The sequence below is a fragment of the Dama dama genome, chromosome 21 (genome assembly GCF_033118175.1).
Source record: "Dama dama isolate Ldn47 chromosome 21, ASM3311817v1, whole genome shotgun sequence".
NCBI classification, from domain to species: Eukaryota; Metazoa; Chordata; class Mammalia; order Artiodactyla; family Cervidae; genus Dama; species Dama dama.
In genome coordinates this window covers 50,757,308-50,783,881 of record NC_083701.1, presented here as the reverse complement: position 1 = coordinate 50,783,881, position 26,574 = coordinate 50,757,308, and the positions used below count along the sequence as shown (strand labels likewise).

The 26,574-nt window shown below is 37.3% G+C and overlaps 1 protein-coding gene across 3 annotated transcripts in view; it reads right to left on the bottom strand.

Moving 5' to 3' along the window:
• Positions 1 to 26,574, bottom strand: part of CSMD3 (CUB and Sushi multiple domains 3) — a 1,326,016-nt gene that overhangs the window by 244,469 nt on the left and 1,054,973 nt on the right. For all 3 annotated transcript variants that reach the window (XM_061122845.1, XM_061122846.1, XM_061122847.1), the window contains one exon: positions 7,325 to 7,441. In XM_061122845.1, the coding sequence (XP_060978828.1) occupies positions 7,325 to 7,441 (117 nt within the window). The remainder of the gene's footprint in view (positions 1 to 7,324; positions 7,442 to 26,574) is intronic.

The window sequence follows — 26,574 nt, the reverse complement described above, 5'->3', positions numbered from 1 at the left end:
AAGAATCTCAAAACAGTTTGTCACTAAAATATGGGGAAACTCGGTGACAATAAATTACTGAATTAAGTATAAAGACAGGTAACAACAACATAAATTATGTAAACAATGCTGAATAAAATAGGTCATTTGATAACACTGTAAGATCAAAAGGGAAATGGGGATTAATCTCCAAAATATAAAATCAGCTCATGTAGCTCTACGTCAAAAAAACAAACAACCCAATAAAAAAATGGGCATAAGATCTAAATAGATATTTATCCAAAGAAGACATACAGATGGCCAAAAAGCACACTAAAAGTTGCTCAACATCACTAGTTATCAAGAAATGAAAATCAAAACTACAACCTCACACCAGTCAAAATGGTCATCATAAAACAAAAACAAAAACAAAACAATCTACAAACAAGAAACGCTGGTTAAAGTGTGGCAAAAAGGGAACCTTTCTACACTGTAGGTGGGAATGTAAGTTGGTATAACCACTATGAAGAACACTATGGCAGTTCCTTAAAAATGAAAAAAGAACTACCATATGATCCTGCAATCCCACTGCTGGGTGTATATCTGAAGAAAACCATAATTTGAAAAGATGAATGCATCTTTTCAATGTTCACTGTAGCACTATTTGCAATGGCGAAGACATGAAAGTAATCTAAATGTCCATGGACAGAGGAATGGATTAATAAGAGGTAGTGTATATATATATATATATGTGGTGTATACACACACACACACACACATACACATATATACACACACAAACACACATATGTATATTTGTTGTTGTTTAGTTGCTTATTTGTGTCTGACTTTTTGTGACTCCATGGACTGCAGGACGCCTGGCTTCCCTGTCCTTCACAATCTTCTGGAGTTTGCTTACTCATATTCACGTCCATGTGTGTACACACACACACAAACACACAGTGGAATATTACTCAGTCATTAGAAAGAATGAAATAATGCCATTTACAGCAACATGGATAGACCTAGAGATTATCATATCAGGCAGAGAAAGAAAATATCACATAATATCATTCATATGTGGAATCTAATTAAAAATTATATAAATGAATTTGTTTACAAATAGAAACAGATTAACAGATTTTGAAAACAAATTTATGGTTATCAAAGGGGAAATGTGGAGGGGAGGGAAAATTTGGAGCTTGGGACTAACACACGCTACTATATGTAAAATAAATACTAATAAGAACCTATTGTATAACACAGGGAACTCTATTCAATATTCTGTAATAATCTATGTGGAAAAGAATCAAAAAGAATGAATATATGTACTGATAACTGAATCACTTCGCTGTACATCTAAAACTATTACAACTTTGTAAATCAACTATACTCCAATAAAATTAATAAAAAAGGCAAATGGTTGAATATGTGTCTGAGTTTTAAAGGAAAATATACACAGAGCAAAAGAATCACTATCAGTTTTAATAAAAAAGATAAGAATGATTAGTTAAGCTCCCATATGCAAGCCAAATCTACATTGGTGCACTTTAAAAAGTCAGTATATATATGTACACACATATATACATTTATATATAGTGTGTGTGCATTTTAGTTTTAATCCATTTTGGTTTTTCCTTCTAAATTCTAAGGAAACCTAAATTTTTAAAGACTACTTTTCATAGACTAAGAGTTTACACAGAAAATTGAAAGATGTATTGCACAAATAGATTGTATTCAACAATCATCATTCAATTTCCTAAGTCTATAAGATGGAAGGGAAGTAATACATTTAATGTATATAATAAGGATGAATGAGATAGTTGTTAATAGATCATAAGTTTTAATAAAGTTCAAATTAATTTAAAAAACAAGTATAATCCTATTTTGTAGGCAATATCATAGAGTAAGATTTTTGCAGATTGACTGGAGGAAAAATACCACACTAGGAAATAGGAAAGACAATGGTTGTGAATAAGAAATAAAATATGTAGAGTAGAAGAAAAGTTTAAGGTGGTGATAGCTAATTTAAAGATAAAACAAAAATATTTTCCCACAGCAAATACACAAAAGGTCTTGGTAACTCCATGCCCCTGTACAGAGTATACTAGACTGACAATAACTTTGTGTGATTTAAGGATTCATGAATTTGAAATCTATGCAACCAATAGTCTACACAACAACAAAATTTAAGAGAGAGGGCAGATATCTGGGAAATCTAAGAAGGAAAACCTGAAAAGGTTTTCATGCACACTTTCAAGATGCCACTTTTGAAAGCTAGTCTTGAGAAAAAGCAAGCTTTATATCTTAACAAATATGTGTTCAGTATGCGTCTTTAAGGAGGTGAGACTATCCGGGAGGCTAAACACAAAGTTAAGTCACTGTAGACTATCCTGGATTTCCTCAAGGTGATTTATATGTTGGAATTTTCCAAGAAATCTGAATGTTAGTTTACATTCTATACAGTTAGTATTTTATACATGCTTTATAGAGTAATTTATGCTAGGATTTTCTACATAAAACTGTAGAAACGCTATCTTCTGTAGCGTGTTGAATAGAGTCCCCCCAATATTCAACCCCACCTAGGCACTCAGAATATCATTGTATTTGGAAAAAGGACCTCTGTAGATGTAACTAAGATTCACATGAGGTTATGGATCAGGGTGGACGCTAAATCCTACAACTGGTGTCCCTAGAAAAAATGATACAGAATGATACCAAGGTGAGTTGCTGTGCCCTCCTCCAGGTGATCTTCCTGACCCAGGAGTTGAACTTGAGTCTCTAGTGTCTCCTGCATTGGCAGGGGGTTCTTTACCACTGGGTAGCCATTCCCTTCTCCACTAGTGCCACCTGGGTGATGTAGCTACAAACCATAGAACTTCAAGGATTGCTTGGGTCCATTAAAGTTAGGAAAAAGCAAGGAAGGATTCTTCTCTAGGATCTGCAGAGGGAGTGTAATGTTACTGATAACTTGATTTCAGGGGTCTAGTCTCCAGAACTGTGAAAGAATAAACCTCTGTTGTTCTAAGCCACTAAATGTGTGACACTTTGTTAAGGCAGACTTAGGACACTAATACATCTATTTTGCAGATACTTTCCAGAATGTAAAGAGTGGGTGATGGAAGAAGGGGAAGAGAGGAAGGAGATCAGGAAGCGATGGTAATTTCAAAAGGCAGTGTTTCATGTGAAATTAATTGAGGTACAATGATACTAATCATGAATCGTTTCTCCTGCATTATAGTTTGAAGAGGCCCTCTAGGTTTTTAAAATCCCATCTCCTTAGATTGCTTTAAGCATCTTGACTGAACAATTGGTCCGTCTAAAATCTTCAATTTTGCCCTCTCTACTACATTTCTGTTAGGCTTTAAGCTAAAAACTCCATTACTTTCTATCCCAAGAAGAAACAGACAAAAACAAACATTAGCCTTTGACTAGTATGGTACTTTGGTTATAGCTCTTACCTCTTTCTGTTTTATCTCAGCCAAGGTTATGGATATAGAAGTCAACAACATTTATTCCCCAAATCTACTAGCCACCTCCTCCTTTCAAAATGACTTTGGCCCCACACTACAGGTATAAATACATGATATCAATAAAAATATTTCCCCCAACAATGTCAACAGTTCTCTTATATTCTAAAATATCTATTTTATACCAAATTCAAAATAAAATAAAATGAGTCTGCTATCTTTTTGGCACTTAAAAACAGTGCATAAAGACTATAGCAAACAAACCATAAGGGGAAACAACTTACTGTTAAACATCAAGATGAAGGAAAAATAAAAGTTATTTTACTAATAAATAAACTATGATAATTTTTTTTACTGTCCTTTGTGTGTCATGTAGGATCTTAGTTCCCTGATTAGTGATTGAACCCATGACCCCACAGAGGAAGTGTGGAGTCTTAACTACTGGATCACCATGGAAGTCCCAACTAGAACATTTTTAAATTAAAAAAAAAAAAAAATTCCAAGGGAAATACTTCGTTAGAAGAAAGACAGCTAAATATCAATAACTGACCCACAAATGTTATTTTCTAAGTATTTAGAACTAGAATCCTACAGAATGAGTATTATCAGATGACCCTAATATATGAAGTTGAAATGGATGGGGAACACATGTACACCCATGGCGGATTCAAGTCAACATATGGCAAAACCAATACAATGTTGTAAAGTCAAATAAATGAATTCATTTAAAAAAAAGTGTTATGAATTGATGACTCTTATCTAGAAAAACTTAAAGACAGAAATTCACTGACAAAATAGTATTCACTCAGTCAACCAGTAGAGTTGCATTACATGTACATTTAATTCATATGAATTCAAATCTACACTGGGCAAAAATAAATAAATGAAAGCAATTTTGTAGTAAATGACCTATAAGAAACCAAACTAGCTCATCTGGTATTATCTGAACAACTGTTATCTTTGTAACACTGGAGGAAAAAATGTCCTGTTAGAATTGTTGAGATAATATAGCTTACACAAAATAATGTGGATTATCTTCTATAGCTGACATGGTATTTCCATGAGTAATGTTGATTATATGTGGCTTTCTTCTTATATAATGACTTTAGAAGTTTAACCCTTGTAAAAGCATGAAATCTCAATAAATGAATCGAGTGTATTGACAGATATTATGATACAATATTTAAAAATTAAATTCTAAGTGTCTGCATATAAAAGATATGGAGGAAGAAATGGTTATAATTTGGGATAAATGGCAGGAAAAAGGAAAAACGTGAAAAGTGGCATGTTATGAAGTGATACCAAAAGTCATAAAACACAACACAAAAGCAACAGAAGGAAAGCATGGCAAAGTGAGAAAGAGGGGAAGAAACAAACAAACAAAACATTTGATTTGCAGAGATCCAGTAACTGTTGCTTGATTATCTCACATTAAAGAGGGGAAGGGAGGGACAGGAAGATATCGATGACCGCAGCTTTTAATTCCTCTATTTTGTTTTCTGAAAATTTCAAGTGATCAATAGGTGATTAGATATTCACTGGAGATGTAAAGCACAAAATATGTGTTTTCATGCTTTAATTATATAACATAAATGTTTTATTTTTAGCCATGTTACTCTTAAAACCCTAGGGCTACTGAGTAATCCATGTCATTTTATTTCAACTTTTGAGGTTAGGAGTACCTATGAATATGAACATAAAGTATTTGTATGTGCATCCATGTGTGTATGTGACTTATGATATACTATGTAATGACTCACACATATTTTATTTAATTATAAAATAACTCTAAGAAATAGAGAAATAGAGATACAAAAAGTAAGACTCATGTAATTAGTCCAATGGAAAAGACCAAATTGAGTTGTGTTCTCTATCTGGAAATCTGTCTCCAAAACTGGCATTCTTAACCCAATAGTATGAAAAATAGACTATGACATACTATATATAATATAGTCTTATTTACTACTAACAATAGCTCTGCTCCACAAACATAATGATCCCTGCTTTACACATAAAGAAACTGAGTTTCAAAGAAGTTATGTTTATTTGTCCAAAGACAGACAGCTAATGTGTAACAAGCTAAAATTAGACTAGAATCTGTTTGACTTCATATAAAGTTTGAAATAAAGAATGATGCAACATTTATAGAAAAATATAATCAGCTTCCTTACTAATTAATCAAAGTGTACCTGATTTTATCCACAGAAAATCCAAGACTTGTTTGAAAAAATTAGTGTTAAAAATCACCAATTATTGGTTGTATTATTTTTCATATTAAGAGAATTAAATTTTACTTACATTAGCTCTGCTAAAATAAAAATTCCATTCACTAGGAATCCATTAATTTAATTTTAATCAGAACTTTTTCCTTCTCTTTTTGAATATACATATATATATAGGTTACTATAAAATACATCCCAGTGACCAACATGTGTATGTATCAGGAAAGGAAATGTGATTTTCTTCTTTTTCAATCCTTTGGCTGCATGGCATCCCAAGGATAGAATCTAATAGAACAAATTAATGGCTTCCAAAGAGACTCAGATAGCCATGCAGTCTTCTGGGTTAGCACTGCCAAGATTCTATCAGTAGCCATGTGATATTTTTGGTGACTGGGGACTACAAAGACCTCTAGAAAGGGAAAACTCTTGTGCACACAAAAGGCAATACAATAAACACGATTATATGGACGATGCTTTTCTTTCTAAACTGTCCTTCTCTTCATAATCAAAGAGCTCAACTCTGAATAAATCAATCAACATGCTAAGGAATAAGAGATTGCAGAAAAAGACACTGTGCTAATATTGGCATCATCAATTTTATTTCAAGGTTAAAATAAAAGGTTTAGTACTTCCCTTCTGATGATAATGTTCTCTTTACTAAGTTGTGGATCTTGGCCTTGTTTCAGAATAGAGAAAAGGAGGATATATAGGTAAATTCTCATTAAAAGAAATTGGACTGGAAGCATCAGCTTATTTTATTATCAGCAGAAACATTAAGTGAAGATGTGATCCAAAAATCTTGATATGATAAAATCTATATCCTTCTGCTAAAATACTCCGTCATCCTGACCCAGACATTCATTTCCTAGCAAATCCTTCACCATGTAACACAACGCTGTAAATCTAAATTGCAGAAGTCTAAAAGACGTTCAGCCTCTCTCCCACACTTTGCTGTTCACTAAATATCCTTTGCCTATCCATCCATAAACAGAGCTTAACCTGGGTTAGATCCAGCTGGATTTCAGATCCAAAACCTTTAGAAGCCAGGTAAGTGACTTCTAAGACTTGTGATCAGGGAGATGTGAAGTCAGCAAAGGACACATTGTCTTCTCAGTGCCAATGTGGAACAGATTGTCAGGTTGACAAGATGAGCTGAAATGTCCTTTGCTGTCTTTTTATAATCACTGCTGTTGTAGAAACTAGGTGCTTAAAACCAAAATATTTTTTATCTGCAAATGTGTTTATAAAATATAAAACTAATATAATTGTTTCATACCTATTTTGTCATTATTATAGTAGCTCCATATTTGAATATATGCATATTTGGCAGAGCAGACTTTGCTTTATGCTCTGGTAATTTCCCATTTTATGAAATTCCATTATGAAGGCACTTGCAGGGTTACTGGATGTACTTATTTTTAAAAATTAAAAACAATCCTGTTTTCATTTTTATATTGTTGTTCACCTGTGTACTTGACTGTAAATTCAGAATGCAAAAAATAACCTCAAAACTTTATTATTACAAAGCTACTATCTAAAAATAATTTTTAGAGTAAAGTACTTTATGAGTAATAAATATTTTCATTAAAAAGTAACTAACATTTTGAATAGCAATCAGTGAAAATAAAGCATGCTTATAATGATTTACTATATGATGAGATGAATCTTACTTACCAAACTCCTTGGGAACTGCTATGGAATAAACACAATTATGTCCCACACTGTAATTTTTTGGATAGTTTGGTGATAGAACAGTGCCTTCTGAACCTGTTGAACGACTTCCACATGGTGCTGAAATTAAAAAATATTATTTTTAGAAAAAAATTATAATATGAATATTTTCTTGATATAAAAATATGGCTAATTGATTTTAAGGTATATCATTTATTTACATTTATTTTAGCAAGGGTCTCCATTGTCAAATATTTTAAAAATAAAAAATTGTGCACCTAGGAAATTTTTTAAGTATTCAGATTTACTCTTCTCAGAAGCAAAGTAATATAATAAAGTTACAATGGTGCTATCTATCTCTAGAGGTAATAATGGTGGCCTGCTTTCATTTATGATAAAAGGGTAAAGATAATCATCTCTTTTAAAATGATGAGAAATTACACATACAATTGGGAAATATTTTACTCACCACCAAACTTTGAATTTACTCAAAATCAACTTTGATTATGCTCCCATCAAATTAGGTATTTCTATACCCAGGACAGGGATGGCTGCATAAACACATTCATCCACTCATCTAAGTAAAATATTCTCTCACCAATCTCTTATCTGCTTATGATTTACATTTAAATCAGGAGTTGCTGCTGGTGCATAGAGATGGTGCATTTCTGCTACCTCAGCCCCAAATGTGCTGTGTTCCTTAAAAAGATGAGGGTGAAACCGATTTCTGGAAAATTTGTAAATAGTGGTTCTGTTGTTCACAAGATAAGAGGATGTTTTGGATTTATAGTTCTGGAACACAGAGAAAGATCTGGGCTACTAAAGGGGTTATAGTTATCAAAGCAATGTGATAGTTGATATTATTTAAATGAATGGGATCTTCCAGGAATTGTGTAGAGTGAGAAAGATGACCAAAGAGGAAGCCTGGAGAATGCCAAGGTAGGATTAGGGGGCGGCCACATGTAACCAGTTGCATCCGACTTTTTGTGATGCCATGGACTATAGTCATTAGGCTCCTTTGTCTATTGGATTTTCCAGGCAAGAATACTGGAGTGGGTTGCCATTTCCTACTCCAGGGGATTTTCCCAATCCAGGGATAGAACCTCTGTTTCTTGCGTCTCCTGCATTGGCAGCGAATTCTTTACCACTGAGCCACCTGGGAAGCTGAGAAGGTGGCTACAAAGAATTTAAACTACTGGGAACCAAGAAGGAGGAAAGTTCAATTTAAAAAAGTGTTCAAAAAATGTTTGGAGATGGCAATGGCAACCCACTCCAGTATTCTTGCCTGGGAAATCTCATGGACAGCAGAGATTGGAGGACTACAATCTATGACATCACAGAGTCAGACACTATCTAGCACCTGAACAACAACAACACATAATCAGGCAGATTGTGATTTGGGAAGATAGTTCTTGATGGAAACGTGGCATAAAATGGAATGAAGTGACCTAGCAATATGGAATACAGAGTTTTGTAAGAAATTAACATATATTTCTGCTTTACTGACTATGCCAAAGCCTTTGTGTTGATCAGAATAAACTGTGGAAAATTCTGAAAGAGATGGGAATATCAGACCACCTCACCTGCCTCTTGAGAAATCTGTATGCAGGTCAGAAAGCAACAGTTAGAACTGGACATGGAACAACAGACTGGTTCCACATCGGGAAAGGAGTACGTCAAGGCTGTATATTGTCACCCTACTTATTTAACTTATATGCAGAGTACATCATGAGACACCCTGGGCTGGAGGAAGCACAAACTGGAATCAAGATTGCTGTGAGAAATATCAATAACCTCAGATATCCAGATGACACTACCCTTATGGCAGAAAGTGAAGAACTAAAGAGCCTCGTGATGAAAGTGAAAGAGGAGAGTGAAAAAGTTGGCTTAAAGCTTAACATTCAGAAAACTAAGATCATGGCATCTGGTCCCATCACTTCATGGCAAATAGATGGGGAAACAGTGGAAACAGTGGCTGACTTTATTTTTTGGGGCTCCAAAATCACTGCAGATGGTGATCGCAGCCATTAAATTAAAAGACACTTACTCCTTGGAAGGAAAGTTATGACCAACCTAGATAGCATATTAAAAAGCAGAGACATTACTTTGCCAACAAAGGTCCATCTAGTCAAGGCTATGGTTTTTCCAGTGGGCATGGATGGCTATGAGAGTTGGACTATAAAGAAAGCTGAGTGCTGAAGAACTGATGCTTTTGAACTGTGGTGTTGGAGAAGACTCTTGAGAGACCCTTGGACTGCAAGGAGATCCATCCAGCCCATCCTAAAGGAGATCGGTCCTGGGTGTTCATTGGAAGGACTGATGTTGAAGCTGAAACTCCAATACTTTGGTCACCTCATGCAAAGAGTTGACTCATTGGAAAAGACCCTAATGCTGGGAAGGATTGGGGGCAAGAGGAGAAGGGGACGACAGAGGAGAAGATGGCTGGATGGCATCACCGACTCAGCAGACACGGGTTTGGGTAGACTCCGGGAGTTAGTGATGGACAGGGAGTCCTGGCATGCTGTGGCTCATGAAGTCACAAAGAGTCAGACACGACTGAACTGAACTGAACTGAATGTATAATTTATCATCAAATATACTCTATAATTAAAATTATCATATGATATATAAATTTTTCTCAGAGAGCAAGTTAGGTACTTTCAAAAGTGATGAACCCTTATAGGTAAAAGAGCAATACAGTATACATTAAATCAATGATTTACTAGATGTGGCCTGTGACCCCTTTAGGATGAAAGAACTGCTGTACTTTACAAAAGTGTGGTCCACTTCTAGTGGACCCTGATATAGCCCAATTGAATGTCACAGAGCAATACTGCATAGGAACCTGGAATGTTAGGTCCATGAATCATGGAAAATTGGAAGTGGTCAAACAGGAGATGGCAAGAGTGAATACTGACTTTTTAGGAATTAGTGAACTAAAATGGGCTGGAATGGGTGAATTTAACTCAGATGACCATCATATCTACTACTGTGGGCAAGAATCCCTTGGAAGAAATGGAGTAGCCATCAGAGTCAACAAAAGAGTCTGAAATGCAGTACTTGGATACAATCTCAAAAATGATAGAATGATCTCTGTTCGTTTCTAAGACAAACCATTCAATATCATGGTAAATCAAGTCTATGCCCCGACCAGTAATGCTGAAGAAGCTGAAGTTGAACGGTTCTATGAAGACCTACAAGACCTTTTAGAACTAACACCCCAAAACAATGTCCTTCTCATTAAGGGGACTGGAATGAAAGAGTAGGAAGTCAAGAAACACCTGAAGTAACAGGCAAATTTGGCACTGGAGTACAGAATGAAGCAGGGTAACGGCTAATAGAGTTTTGCCAAGAGAATGCACTGATCATCGCAAACACCGTCTTCCAACAACACAAGAGAACACTCTACACAAGGACATCACCAGATGGTCATTACCAAAATCAGATTGATCATATTCTTTGCAGCCAAATATGGAGAAGCTCTATACAGTTAGCAAAAAGAAGACTGGGAGCTGACTATAGCTCAGATTATGAACTCCTTATTGTGAAATTCAGACTTAAATTGAACAAAGTGTGGAAAACCATTAGACCATTCAGGTATGACCTAAATCAAATCCCTTATGATTATACAGTGGAAGTGAGAAATAGATTAAAGGGACTGGATCTGATAGACAGAGTGCCTGATGAACTATGGATGAAGGTTCGTGACATTGTACAGAAGACAGGGATTAAGACCATCCCCAAGAAAAAGAAATGCAAAAATGCAAAATGGCTCTTTGAGGATGCCTTACAAACACCTGTGAAAAGAAGAGAAAAGAAAAACAAAGGAGAAAAGGAAGACATTTGAATACAGAGTACCAAAGAACAGCAAGGAGAGAAAAGAAAGCCTTCCTCAGTGATCAGTACAAAGAAATAGAGGAAAACAATAGAATGGGAAAGACTAGAGATCTCTTCAAGAAAATTAGAGATATCAAGGGAACATTTCATGCAAAGATGGGCACAATAAAGGACAGAAATGGTATGGACGTAATAGAAGCAGAAGATATTAAGAAGAGGTGGCAAGAATATACAGATGAAATATAAAAAATGATCTTTATGAACCCAGATGATCAGGATGGTGAGATCACTCACTGAGAGCCAGACATCCTGGAATGTGAAGTTAAGTGGGCCTTAGCAAGCATCACTACAAAGAAAGCTAGTGGATGTGATGGAATTTCAGTTGAGCTATTTCAAATCCTAAAAGATGATGTTGTGAAAGTGCTGCACTCAATAGGCCAGGAAATCTGGAAAACTCAGCAGTGGCCACAGGACTGGAAAAGTTCAGTTTTCATCCCAATCCCAAAGAAAGACAATGCCAAAGAATGCTCAAACTACCACACAATTGTACTCATCTCACACGCTAGTAAAGTAATGCTCAAAATTCTCCAAGCCAGGCTTCAGTAATATGTGAACTGTGAACTTCCAGATGTTCAAGCTGATTTTAGTAAAGGCAGAGGGACCAGAGATCAAATTGCCAACATCTGCTGGATCATCAAAAAAGCAAGAGAGTTCCAGAAAAACATATATTTCTGCTTTATTGACTATTCTGAAGCCTTTGACTTTGTGGATCACAACAAAATGTGGAAAATTCTGAAAGAGATGGGAATACCAGACCATCTGACCTGCCTCTTGAGAAATCTGTATGTAGGTCAGGAAGCAACAGTTAGAACTGGACATGGAACAACAGACTGGTTCCTAATAGGAAAAGGAATACAGCAAGGCTGTATATTGTCACCCTGCTTATTTAACTTATATGCAGAGTACATCATGAGAAATGCTCGGCTGGAGGAAGCACAAGCTGGAATCAAGATTGCTGTGAGAAATATCAATAACCTCAGATATGCAGATGATACCTCCTTTAAGGCAGAAAGTGAAGAAAAACTAAAGATCCTCGTGATGAATGTGAAAGAGGAGAGTGAAAAAGTTGGCATAAACTCAACGTTCAGAAAACTAAGATCATGGCATCTGGTCCCATCACTTCATGGCAAATAGATGGGGAAACAGTGGCAGACACTATTTTGGGGGGCTCCAAAATCACTGCAGATGGTGCTTACTTCCTTAGAAGGAAGAGGCGCTTACTCCTTGTAAGGAAAGTTATGACCAACCTAGACAGCATATTAAAAAGCAGAGACATTACTTTGCCAACCAGTGTCTGTCTAGTTAAGGCTATGGTTTTTCCATTAGTCATGTATGGATATGAGAGTTAAATATAAAGAAAGCTGGGCACCGGAGACTGGATGCTTTCGAACTGTGGTGTTGGAGAAGACTTTTGAGAGTTCTTTGAACTGCAGGATATCCAACCAGTCCATCCTAAAGGAGATCAGTCCTTAGTGTTCATTGAAAGGACTGATGTTGAAGGACTGTTGATCATTGAAGGGACTGAAACTCCAGTACTTTGGCCACTTGATGGGAAGAACTGACTCCTTGAAAAGACCCTGTTGCTGGGAAAGATTGAAGGCAGGAGGAGAAGGGGATGACAGAGGATGAGATGGTTGGATGGCATCACCGACTCAATGGAGATGAGTTTAGGTAAACTCTGGGAGTTGGTGATGAACAGGGAGGCCTGGAGTGCTGCAGTCCATGGGATTGCAAAGAGTTGGACACAACTGAGCAACTGAATTGAACTGAACTGAATATCACAAATCATAAATCCTGACATAGAGTGTATTTGAAAGCTGTATTTTCCATGTAGTCTTTTTTTTCTTAAAGAGAAAGCCTTTCATGACCCTCCGTGATATGAATTTATAATACAGACAGTATTATTCTGTGTATTGACTTTAAGATTAAAATTACTATTGTTTTTTTCTCTTTTTTGAATCTTTGATCTTAATAAAAATACCTAATGAGTAAGCCATTCATTTCACTGGCCTCTTCATGTTCTACATAAGTATACAAACTTCATTTTGTTTTTCTGCCTTAGATAATAAACCTCCCATAAAGCTATTTTATCATAATGGTATAAATATTACTTTAAATTATAAACTATTGCTCCAAGTCACATTTATTTTGCTCTTCATTTTCCTCTGCACTGTTTCTGACACATTCACATTATGTATCTGAAAAACTAAGGATAACATTGCTATGAGTTTTCTATTTCTTCATATGTTCACTGAAAAGAAAAATCAGTCTTTATTTCTTGTGAATTAATTTTGTGTTCTAATTGCACATTCCTGTTGAACACTAAAAAAAAATCTATTTTAATATTATAGTCAGTGACTTATAAACCATTTCAATGGCTCAGTGCAATATGACCTTCTACATCTGTCACCTCACTAATTGCCTAGATTCATTCATTTGCTTTTGCTGGCTAGGAAGGCATTCTCTTCAATCTTCAGTGCTCTGAGAGCTGTGTTCTCCATCATAGAGTACATGTTTAGAAAAAGAAGTGTTCATTGTATGACAAAGGTCTATGAATAGATATGCTCCTTTGATAGCTCTTCCATGTTACCATACATAAATTCTACTAAAACCAATGGCCTTGTGGGTGTCAGTAGTTCATGAGTGATACCTATGTCACTGATTTTTAACCTCATTTTCAAGATTGAGATATAATTCATACTGTAAAATTCACCCTTTCAAAGTGTACAATTGAGTGTCTTTTCAGTATATTCATAAAGTTATGTAACCAACCCCACTAATTTCAGAATATTTTTGTCACCCCAAAAGAATTCCTATGCTTATCAGCAGTCACTCCTCATTTGCTTTACTCCCAAGACCCTAGAAATCATTGCTCAATGATTTTGTAGGGAACTATGTACAGGAAGCAGAGAAGGCAATGGCAGCCCGCTCCAGTGTCCTCGCCTGGAGAGTCCCAGGGACGGGGAGCCTGGTGGGCCGCCGTCTCTGGGGTCGCACAGAGTCGGACACGACTGAAGTGACTTAGCAGCAGCAGCATGTACAGGAAGGCAAGCTTTTAAAATGATTTTAATTGAATTATTTGGTGCATTTTAAAAACTACAATCCCTTTCCCTTGCTTAGTTTCATACTTCTCTCTCAATTTTTGCCAATTATAGTAGCGTTTTATTATTAAAATATTACTTAAAACAGCTAACATATTAGCCTAAGATATGTAAGTTTAGAGAGAGAGAAAAACAACAACAAAAAAAACAAACCCTGTAGCAATTTATTAACTCCTATCTGATCATCTCACAAATGTTGCTTTCTCAAGAAATTTTCGTTCCTGTTTTTTGGACTAGTTTAGAAGCCCCATCATGTAGGGTTTTTCATCAATTAATTTAATGACATTCATAACAACTTGTAATTATATATTTATTTGTATAACATCTATTTCTATCTCTTGACTCCATGATCTCTTAAGTCAAAGTTTCCATGTCTTTTTTGCACACTGTTTCTACCTCTGGAGCCTGGCATAGTTTGTGTATATAATGGGCTTCTTATAAATGTATGCAGTGAATGTTAGGAAAAATAAAATATACATTATATTAACATCTTGCTGTTGACTAAATGGACAGAATGCAAAACTCAGAGGTTTTTCAAAACTCTTTGCTCAGGGTATCACAATAAATGCAACCCAAAGTTTTAGTATCAGAGAGGTGTAGTTCTGATTTCCAGCTTCACTATTTACTGACTGAGTAGGCCTGGAACTGCAAAGTGTCTGCTCCATCTAGCATATGATGTGGTCTTAAATGAAATGAATTAAGAAACTCTCCTGACCTACTCCAGAATCTCCTGGAAGTGCTATAATGAGGCTTTCATGAATGCCTTAGGAAGATAGACTAACCTCCTCAACCCCAGAAGGAATACAAAGCTTTGAAAAAGGCAGGAGAAACTTCTCTGGTGTTTCTGCTACTCTTCACTTGAGAGAGACAAGGATGCCTTTTAGTGGTCCCACCCAGGTCATTCTGCCCTCCACAAACAGATCTTTGTCTTCCTTTTCCTTTCCTCTTAATTTTCCTTAAGGATAAAGAGTAAAGTTCTCCATCCCAAAGGAAGAGGGACCTATATCTTCCATTCAGCTGTGTGCTCATGGGTTGGGGGACTTTCCTGTGCTCAGCTATTGATAGTGTGGGTGGTATCCTCAATTTCTCTGGATTCTTTATCCTTTAGAAATCGGGGGGAAAACAAGAGCCAACACTACTAGTGAAAGGGAGTAGGAATTGGCCCACATTCCTTTTTTTTTTCTTATAATTCAGGGGTTTCTTTACCTTGTTTCATAAATTAGATGGGGAAGAATGTCTATATTTTCATTAGACTCTAGCTAATTTTTTATAACTAAAATTTTAGCATTTCCTTTACTTTCAAATGTAAGCAACAAAGTATGTTAGCAACAGAAGTAACTGGGACTTTGTTGACAAAAGAAATCAGAGATATTTTATACTACCTAAAATTACTGCAGATACCTCAAAATATTGTTTATTCTTATCACTACTAAAATTACTTGAAACTGGAACTTCCAATTTAAGGCATTAAGTAAGAATATATATTATTACATAAAAGTATGTTTTTTATTACAGTAAGTGATAACTGTATTTCAATATTATTGGTTTCTCTTCCAAGCCTATGTGAGTTATTTTACTTTGTGTGTTTAAAAAGATGATGAGATATAACCAGCCAAAATGGCTATCATCAAAAAATTCACAAACAACAAATGCTGGAGAGGGTGTAGAGAGAAGGGAACACTCCTACACTGCTGGTGGGAATGCAAATTGGTACAGTCACTATGGAGAACATTATGGAGGTTCCTTTAAAAATAGAGCTGTCATATGACCCTATAATCCTACTCATGGGCATATATCCAGAGAAAAACATAATCAGCACCCCAATCTTCATTAAAGCACTGTTTATGATAGCCAAGACATGGAAGAAACTTAATGTTCATCAACAGAAGAATGGATAAAGAAGATGTGGTACATATAAACAATGGGATATCACTTGGCCATTAAAAAGAATGAAATAATGCCATTCGCAGCAACATAGACTAGAGATTGTCATACTGAGTGAAGTAAGTCAGACAGAGAAGGAGAAATATCATATGGCATCCCTTATATGTGGAATCTAAAAGGAAATGATATAAATGAACTAACTTATAAAACAGAAAGAGACTTACAGGCTTACAGAATGAAATTATGGTTGCCAGGGGGCAGCATAGGGCAAGAGATAGTGAGGGAATTTGGGATGGCCATGTACCACACTGATATATTTAAAATGGATAACCAATAAGGACCTTATTGTATAGCACAAGGAACTCTTCTCATTGTTATGAGGCAGACTGTAGGGAAGGGGAGTTTGGGGGAGAATGGATACATGTGTATGTATGGTTAAGTCCCTTCACCATTCACCTAAAACTATCATAGTATTGTTAACTGGCTATACCGCAATAGAAAATGAAAAAGTTTAAATTAAAAAAAATTAAAAGATGACTTTAAGGTCCATAGGCTTCATCAGAGTACACACATACACATAGATGGGAATTCTATTCTAATTAGATTTCTCCCAAACCACCTGTCCTTGTCATTTTCTGTTTACTTGTTTCCTTAAGGAAGACTGACTCAGAGATTGTTGCTTTGGCCTAAGAAGATCTGGAAAATATTAGTTGCATTGCAGGACCCTTTCTTTCCTGCTCTTTTGCTTCCTTTCCTAGGAGGATCAGTAAATTCTTTCCAGCATCAGAAAGGTCCTAAAATTCAGGTTTGAAATTTTGGGAGAAAAACCTCCTCTTAAGGTTGACATAAGTGGAAGTCACTCAGTCGTGTCCTACTCTTTTGTGATCCCATGGACTATACAGGCCATGGAATTCTCCAGGCTAGAAAACTAGAGTGGGCAGTCTATTCCTTCTCCAGTGAATCTTCCTGACCCAGGGATCAAACCAGGGTCTCCCGCATTGCAGGTGGATTCTTTACCAACTGAGCTATCAGGGAAGCCCTAACGTTGACATATTCTTGGAGTTATTTACACTATAGCCTAAATATGGTTCAGATTTACCCAGTAACTCTCCCAGGTGGCTCAATATAGCTCAGTTGATGTGTTTTGGGGTTAGGAATCAAATTCCCTGTTGCTCAGAGAACTCTGTTTTGTCGTCTTTTATGTATATATCTCCCTCAGGAATATAGGAGTGAATGGCTCCCTGGTTAAAGTATAAATATGAAATGAAATTTTCTGTGTTTAACAAAGGGCAGGGAAGCAGCAATCTCCTTAACCTCTCTGTTAGCGGGTTTCCTTGAAAACATAGTAGATGAACCTTTTCATTTTAGAGTTAAAGCTTGCAGCTGTCTGACCTCTGAAACTGTAAAAACACACTTCTGAAATTGACTCAGGGTTCTTACAAGATTGCTCACAAGGTATGCATGAGAGAAAGCATACCACTTTCCCTCTGAATGAGACAAAAGGAGTGTTACTTGTTCTTTTTTTTAACTGTATACGTTTGGGTGAGATTCTGTCTGGTCTTTACGGTGTCTTTCATAGATGCCTGCAATAAGGGTTGTACTCCAGATATGCTTATTCAGTGATAAAATTGCTTTCTTTCTCTTCCAGGTTTTGTGGAATGAACTTTGTTAGTAGGATTTCTGTTTCCCCAATAGAAGTAAAGATTTGGCTATCTTTAGATCTTGTGTCCTAGTGTGTGTGTTAGTTGTTCAACCATGTCCAATCTGTCCCATTACATTAATACAATTTGAATCTCACCATGACTTCTAAGGACTTCCCAGGTGGTGCTAGAAGTAAAGAACCTACTGTCAATGCAGGAGACATAAGTGACATGGGTTCATTCGATCCCAGGGTCATGAAGATCCTCTGGAGGAGGGTAAGGCAATCCACTCCAGTATTCTTGCCTGGAGAATCCCATGGACAGAGGAGCCTGGTGGGCTACAGTCCATAGGATTGAAAGAGTCAGACATGACTGAAGTTACTTAGCATGCATACGTGCGTGAATTCTATTAGTTACTGTTACATGATTTTCTTTCCTCACCTGTAAGGAGATAATTGATTGATTCAATTTTCTGTATAATTCTTTTATACAGAATTAATTCTTTTATTTTGCAGATACTGGCAATACATTCCAGGATGACATGTTTGAAGTCTGACTTAAATATACACGTGTGTGGTATTAGTTGCTGAGTTGTGTCCAATTCTTTTGTGACCCCAAGGACTGTAGCCAGTCAGGCTTCTCTGTCCATGGGATTTCCCTGGCAAGAATTCTGGAGTAGGTTTCCACTTCCTTCTCTGGGGGATCTTCCTGACCTAGGAACTGAACCCATGTCTCCTGTATTGGCAAGCAAATTCTTTACCACTGAGCCACCTAGGAGGCCCCACATATATATAGTCCTAAATGTAGTGAAGGAGGGCATCTTAACATGATGAGAGGCTAGGAAACTACCTATCTGAAGACATGTAGTAACTTAGATATCAAAACAAGGGAAAATAAAAATGGTTTAAATATGAAATCCAAGTCTGTGGTTACAAGAAAATGTGCTCTGAATTATAAATATTGGTTTGCAATTGAATTGCTGGTCATAACAGCGACTCTATTCGGTATGCTCCAGAATCCAAAGGAGCAGGGATATACTTATTACAATGTTAAAGATTCTCTTTGCCTGTGTGGATCACAATAAACTGTGGAAAATTCTGAAAGAGATGGGAATACCAAACCACCTGACTTGCCTCCTGAGAAATCTGTATGCAGATCAGGAAGCAACAGTTAGAACTGGACATGGTACAACAGACTGGTTCCAAATAGGAAAAGGAGTACGTCAAGGCGGTATATTGTCACCCTACTTATTTAACTTATATGCAGAGTACATCATGAGACACCCTGGGCTGGAGGAAGCACAAGCTGGAATCAAGATTGCTGGGAAAAATATCAATAACCTCAGAAATGCAGATGATACTACCCTTATGGCAGAAAGTGAAGAAGAACTAAAGAGACTCTTGATGAAAGTGAAAGAGGAGAGTGAAAAAGTTGGCTTAAAGCTCAACATTCAGAAAACTAAGATCATGGCATCTGGTCCCATCACCTCATGGGAAATATATGGGGAAACAGTGGCTGACTTTATTCTTCTAGGCTCCAAAATCACTGCAGATGGTGATCGCAGCCATGGAATTAAAAGATGCTTGCTCCTTGGAAGGAAAGTTATGACCAACCTAGATAGCATATTAAAAAGCAGAGACATTACTTTGCCAACAAAGGTCCATCAAGTTAAGGCTATGGTTTTCCCAGTGGTCATGTATGGATATGAGAGTTGGACTCTGAAGAAAGCTGAGTGCCGAAGAATTGATGCTTTTGAACTGTGGTGTTGGAAAAGACTCTTGAGAGTCCCTACAACTACAAGGAGATCCAACCAGTCCATCCTAAAGGAGATCGATCCTGGGTGTTCATTGGAAGGACTGACATTGAAGCTCAAACTCCAATACTTTGGCCACCTGATGCGAAGAGTTGACCCATTGGAAAAGACCCTGATGCTGGGAAAGGTTGAGGGCAGGAGGAGAAGGGGCTGACAGAAAATGAGATGGTTGGATCGCATCACCAACTCGATGGACATGGAATTGGGTGGACTCTGAGAGTTGGTGATGGACAGGGAGGCCTGGTACGCTGCAATTCATGGGGTCACAAAGAGTTAGACACGACTGAGCAATGGAAATGAACTGAGAGATTCACTAGAGGAACATGCAGGAGGGAGACTGGAGTGATAAATGTAAGAGTGCCTGGAAACTAGCAGGTGCTCAATAACATCAGCTTCCCTTCCCATTTCCATTCAAATACATTTCTTTCTATCCTATGAAAACAAAACATGCTTTGGTTTTATCCCAACATTACCATAATTGTTTTTCAATACAGAAAATATTACACATGATTCTGACAAATAATCTGTGCATCATGTCTGTAAACAAAATTCCTATGTGTAGCTGACTAAAAGAAGATATTTGATGATACTTGAAAATAGTTTACCACTAGGCCTTTGTCCTATGAATGTCTCATCTATATGCTTTAATTATATCATGTACTTAAGTGACATGAAATGCTAAGTGGCTTAGTATATTAGATTAGACAATCTCTGAAGATACCCCTCGTCCAAGGTAAGGAGCAGCAGTTGCGCTTTGCTGGAGCAGCCGTGAAGAGATATCCCACATCCGAGGTAAGAGAAACCCAAGTAAGATGGTGGGTGTTGCGAGAGGACATCAGAGGGCAGATACACTAAAACCATAATCACAGAAAACTAGCCAATCTGATCATAGGACCACAGTCTTGTCTAACTCAATGAAACTCAGCCATGCCATGTGGGGCCACCCAAGATGGTTGGGTCATGGTGGAGAGGTCTGACAGAATGTGGTCCACTGGAGAAGCGAATGGCAAACCACTTCAATATTCTTGCCTTGAGAACCCCATGAACAGTATGAGAAGGAAAATGATAGGATACTGAAAGAGGAACTCCCCAGGTCTGTAGGTGCCCAATATGCTACTGGAGACCAGTGGAGAAATAACTCCAGCAGGAATGAAGGGATAGAGCCAAAGCAAAAACAATACCCAGTTGTGGATGGGACTGGTGATAGAAGCAAGGTCTGATGCTGTAAAGAGCAATATTGCATAGGAACCTGGAATGTTAGGTCCATGAATGAAAGCAAATTGGAAGTGGTCAAATAGGAGATGGCAAGAGTGAATGTCAACATTCTAGGAATCAGTGGACTGGAATGGGTGAATTTAACTCGGATGACCATTATATCTACTACTTTGGGCAGGAATCCCTTAGAAGAAATGGAGTAGCCATCATAGTCAACAAAAGAGTCTGAAATGCAGTACTTGGATGCAATCTCAAAAATGACAGAATGATCTCTGTTCGTTTCCAAGGCAAACCATTCAATATCACGGTAATCCAACCCTATGCCCCAACCAGGAATGCTGAAGAAGCTGAAGTTGAACAGTTCTATGAAGACCTACAAGACCTTTTAGAACTAACACTGAAAAAAGATGTCCTTTTCATTATAGGGGACTGGAATGCAAAAGTAGGAAGTCAAGAAACACTGGGAGTAACAGGCAAATTTGGCCTTGGATTACAGAATGAAGCAGGGCAAAGGCTAATAGAGTTTTGCCAAGAGAATACACTGGTCATAGCAAACACCCTCTTCCAACAACACAAGAGAACACTCTACATATGGACATCACCAGATGGACAACACTGAATTCAGATTGATTATATTCTTTGCAGCAAAGGAGGAGAAGTTCTATACAGTCAGCAAAACCAAGACTGGGAGCTGACTGTGGCTCAGATCATGAACTCCTTATTGCCAAATTCAGATTTAAACTGAAGAAAGTAGGGATAACCACTAGACCATTCAGATATGACCTAAATCAAATCCCTTATGACTATACAGTGGAAATGAGAAATAGATTTAAGGGACTAGTTCTGATAGACAGAGTGCCTGATGAACTATGGATGGAGGTTTGTGACATTGTACAGAAGCCAGGGATCAAGACCATCCCCACGGAAAAGAAATGCAAAAAGGCAAAACAGTTGTCTGAGGAGGCCTTACAAATAGCTGTGAAATGAAGAGAAGCGAAAAGCAAAGGAAAAAAGGAAAGATATTCCTATTTGAATGCAGAGTTTCAAAGAATAGCCAAGAGTGATAAGAAAGCCTTCCTCAGTGATCAATGCAAAGAAATAGAGGAAAACAACGGAATGGGAAAGACTAGAGATCTCTTCAAGAAAATTAGAGATACCAAGGGAACATTTCATGCAAAAATGGGCTCAATAAAGGACAGAAATGGTATGGACCTAACAGAAGCAGAAGATATTAAGAAGAGGTGGCAAGAATACACAGAAGAACTATACAAAAAAGATCTTGATGACCCAGATAATCACAATGGTGTGATCACTGACCTAGAGTCAGACATTCTGGAATGTGAAGTCAAGTGGGCCTTAGAAAGCATCACTATGAACAAAGCTAGTGGATGTGATGGAATTCCAGTTGAGCTATTTCAAATCCTGAGAGGTGATGCTGTGAAAGTGCTGCACTCAATAGGCCAGGAAATTTAGAAAACTCAGCAGTGGCCATAGGACTGGAAAAGGTCAGTTTTCATTCCAATACCTAAGAAAGGCAATCCCAAAGAATGCTCAAACTACCGCACAATTGCACTCATCTCATCTGCTAGTAAGGTAATGCTCAAAATTCTCCAAGCCAGGCTTCAGCAAAACGTGAACCATGAACTTCCAGATGTTCAAGTTGGTTTTAGAAAAGGCAGAGGAACCAGAGATCAAATTGCCAATATCTGCTGGATCATCGAAAAAGCAAGAGAGTTCCAGAAAAACATCTATTTCTGCTTTATTGACTACACCAAAGCCTTCAATTGTGTGGATCACAATAAACTGTGGAAAATTCTGAAAAAGATGGGAATATCAAACCACCTGACCTGCCTCCTGAGAAATCTGTATGCAGATCAGGAAGCAACAGTTAGAACTGGACATGGTACAACAGACTGGTTCCAAATAGGAAAAGGAGTACGTCAAGGCGGTATATTGTCACCCTACTTATTTAACTTATATGCAGAGTACATCATGAGACACCCTGGGCTGGAGGAAGCACAAGCTGGAATCAAGATTGCTGTGAGAAATATCAATAACCTCAGAAATGCAGATGACACCACCCTTATGGCAGAAAGTGAAGAAGAACTAAAGAGCCTCGTGATGAAAGTGAAAGAGGAGAGTGAAAAAGTTGGCTTAAAGCTCAACATTCAGAAAACTAAGATCATGGCATCTGGTCCCATCACCTCATGGGAAATATATGGGGAAACAGTGGAAACAGTGGCTGACTTTATTCTTCTAGGCTCCAAAATCACTGTAGATGGTGATTGCAGCCATGGAATTAAAAGATTCTTGCTCCTTGGAAGGAAAGTTATGACCAACCTAGGTAGCATATTAAAAAGCTGAGACACTACTTTGCTAACAAAGGTCTGTCTGGTCAAGGCTATGGTTTTTCCAGTGGTCATGTATGGATGTGAGTGTTGGACTGTGAAGAAAGCTGAGTGCCGAAGAATATATGCTTTTGAACTGTGGTGTTGGAGAAGACTCTTGAGAGTCCCTTGGACTGCAAGGAGATCCAACCTGTCCATCCTGAAGGAGATCAGTCCTGGGTGTTCATTGGAAGGACTGATGCTGAAGCTGATACTCCAATACATTGGCCACCTCATGCAAAGTGTTGACTCATTGGAAAAAATCTGATGCTGGGAGGGATTTGGGGCAGGAGGAGAAGGGGACGACAGAAGATGCGGTGGCTGGATGGCATCACCGACTCGATGGGCATGAGTCTGAGTAAACTCTGGGGGTTTGTGATGGACAGGGAGGCCTGGCGTGCTGCGATTCATGGGGTCAGAAAGAATTGGACACGACTGAGAGACTGAACTGTACTGAACGGATATGCATTTGTAACAGAACAGGGTCTAGACTCATTCCACATCTCAAAAAATTTTGCAAACCCCAAGGAGATTAGAAAAAAGGAATCAGCCCAAGCTAAATCATGCCATTTAAACAGAAGATGTGGCATAAAAATTCAATTATTTAATTCTTCATACAAAACCATATGATTTAATTAAGAGTAGGTTATATCAGGTTACTAATGAAATATTACTCTAAAGTTGGAAAGCTATGATCATAAATGAACTTTTATTTTTTTTTTCTTTTAAAACTTTCTCTTAAGTTGCTAGAGTAAGAGGGCTTTCCTTTCAAAAGGTTTTATCATTTCACATGTATTAAGAGTTGGAAGTTGAAGAAACAATGATGTCAGATGACTCCTGAATGTTTAAGTTTACCATGAAAGTGAAAGTGAAGTCACTCAGTCATGTCCAATGCTTTGCGACCCATTGGACTGTAGCCTACCAGGCTCTTCCATTCATGGGATTCTCCAGATAAGAATACTGGAGTGGGTTACCATTTCCTTCTCCAGGGGATCTTCCGGACCCAGGGATTGAACCCGGGTCTCCCACTTGGAGGCAGACGCTTTAACCTCTGAGCCACCAGGGAAGCCTTACCATAGTTGTGTTTATATACTTTGATCAGTCTTACAGGTCAGTAATGATTGAATTAATTTGTTTTCCAGAATCCAAGACATATGTGAGCATGAATGAAACAAAGTCATTAAAAATAACATGCACATTTTCAAAAGAATTAACACTGACTATATTTATTAAGGCATGCGTTTTCAGTGCAAAGTTGTATTTCAAATGAAATGTAAAAACCCATTTCAGGTGAACACTTTTACCAGTTTTTGGTAAAAAAAAAAAACTGTTTTCTTAATTCTCATATGTAGCCTAGAGGAATGTTACAGAAGTAAGTGGGAAATCCAAAATCTCACACTTATTTTTGGTGCCATGTATTCCTTCATGAAACATTTAACCAACTAAATTTTTGGTTAAGAATCAGGCACTCTTAGCCTTGAGAGTTATAAAAAGATCAGTAAAAAGTCATTGCATTACCCAGCCTACCTATAGGACAGTGATTAAGAAAATGGACTCCTAAATAAGACTGCTGGGCAAGTATGACTGAGAAACTACTTTAATCTCTTTGTCTTGGTCTCTAATCTATAAAAATAAGAATTTTAGTATTCCCAGTTCTTACAGTTGTGGTGAAGTATAAAATGATATATATATAAAACTTCAAACTCTGAGCAACACAAGGTCCCCAACAGTCCTCCTTCCCATGGCACTCTGCCTATTGAGCTGCTTGAAATTCTAACAACAGTCCCTGTTTACTCTTTCTTCTATATTTTTGGGCTTCCCTGGCAGCCCTAGTGGTAAGGAATTCACCTGCCAATGCAGGAGACACAGGCAACATGGGTTCAATCCCTGGGTGGGGAAGATCCCCTGGAGAAGGAAATGGCAACCCACTCCAGTATTCTTGGCTGGGAAATCCCAGGCAGAGGAGGCTGGAGGGCTACAGTCCATGGGGTCACTTCCACACAGTGCTCACAAGACTGTTTTATTCATATATTGACCAATGCACCTTATCTGTCTGTATCTTATCAGATTGTAAACTCTTCAGGGACAAGGACAATATTGAATTCATATCTTCATACCTAATAGTTATTAATAATACAGAACTAGGTATAACTGATACACCTGAACACCTGAGAAAAAGGAATGAATGATACTCTGTCTTTAGAATAAGTGGCAAGCTAGTGATTCTTGAATAGTTCAAATATGTTTATTCTTAGGGTATTATTATTATAATTATGTATCAATTGGATGCTCACTGTATGCTACAGCATTAGACAAGATCAAGAATATTGCATTGGTCTTGTTACAGAATAAAAAGTCATGGCAATATAAAGCATGGTGACTATAATTAATAAGACTATTGCATACTTGAACTCTGCTTAGAGAATAGATCTTAAAAGTCTTCATTGAAAGAAAAAAAAAACTGTAATTATGTATGGTGACAGATATTAACTGGACTTAACTACAGTGATCATTTTGTAATACATATAAATATCAAATCACTATTTTGTATACCTGAAACTGGTTTAATGTTATATGTCAGCTATACCTCATCAATCAACTAACAAAATTATAGTACTGTGCTGTAGCCAGTATTCCAAATTTAATGAGGTATACATCAGAGGTATCTTTATCCAGGATACTATTTCAATTTTAGATATATTGATTTCATCCTGGGAACTTTGGGGAGCAGGGTGATGTGACTAGAAATGTTTTTTCTATTAAAAAGACAAGTGATCATACACCTACAAGAAGTGAGATAGCTAGTCAGCAAGAGAGCTAGAGAGAAAAGAGAAAGGACAACAAGTGCAAAAGCCCTGAGGTAGAAGTGTGATGAGTGTTTTGAAGAACCCTCCAGGAGGCCAGTGTGGTTCAAACAGTAAAGTAAAAAGGGAAAATATTTAGAGAGGTCAGGGTGTATATGGACAGATTAAGTAGAGCTTCAGAGTATAGGATATTTGGCATTTATTCAGATTTAGGAAGTACTGGATGGATTTTGAGTAATTATGTGACATAATCCAACATATGGTTTAATGATTACTGTGTTCAAAGGAGATGGTATGCAGAAACAAGGAAATGAGAGAAACTAGTTAGGAGAGAAGTGGGCAGCAAGAGATGACTGGTGCTCTAGATCAGGGTAGAGATATATTTACATAAACAAATGACATACCATTAGGTGAAATAAATCAAGTAATGAATATTAAGGGACAATTAGTCCCTTAATTGTCCCTTAAGGTGGACAATTCTGTCACCATTTGTGTTTTAATACTTTTCTTAA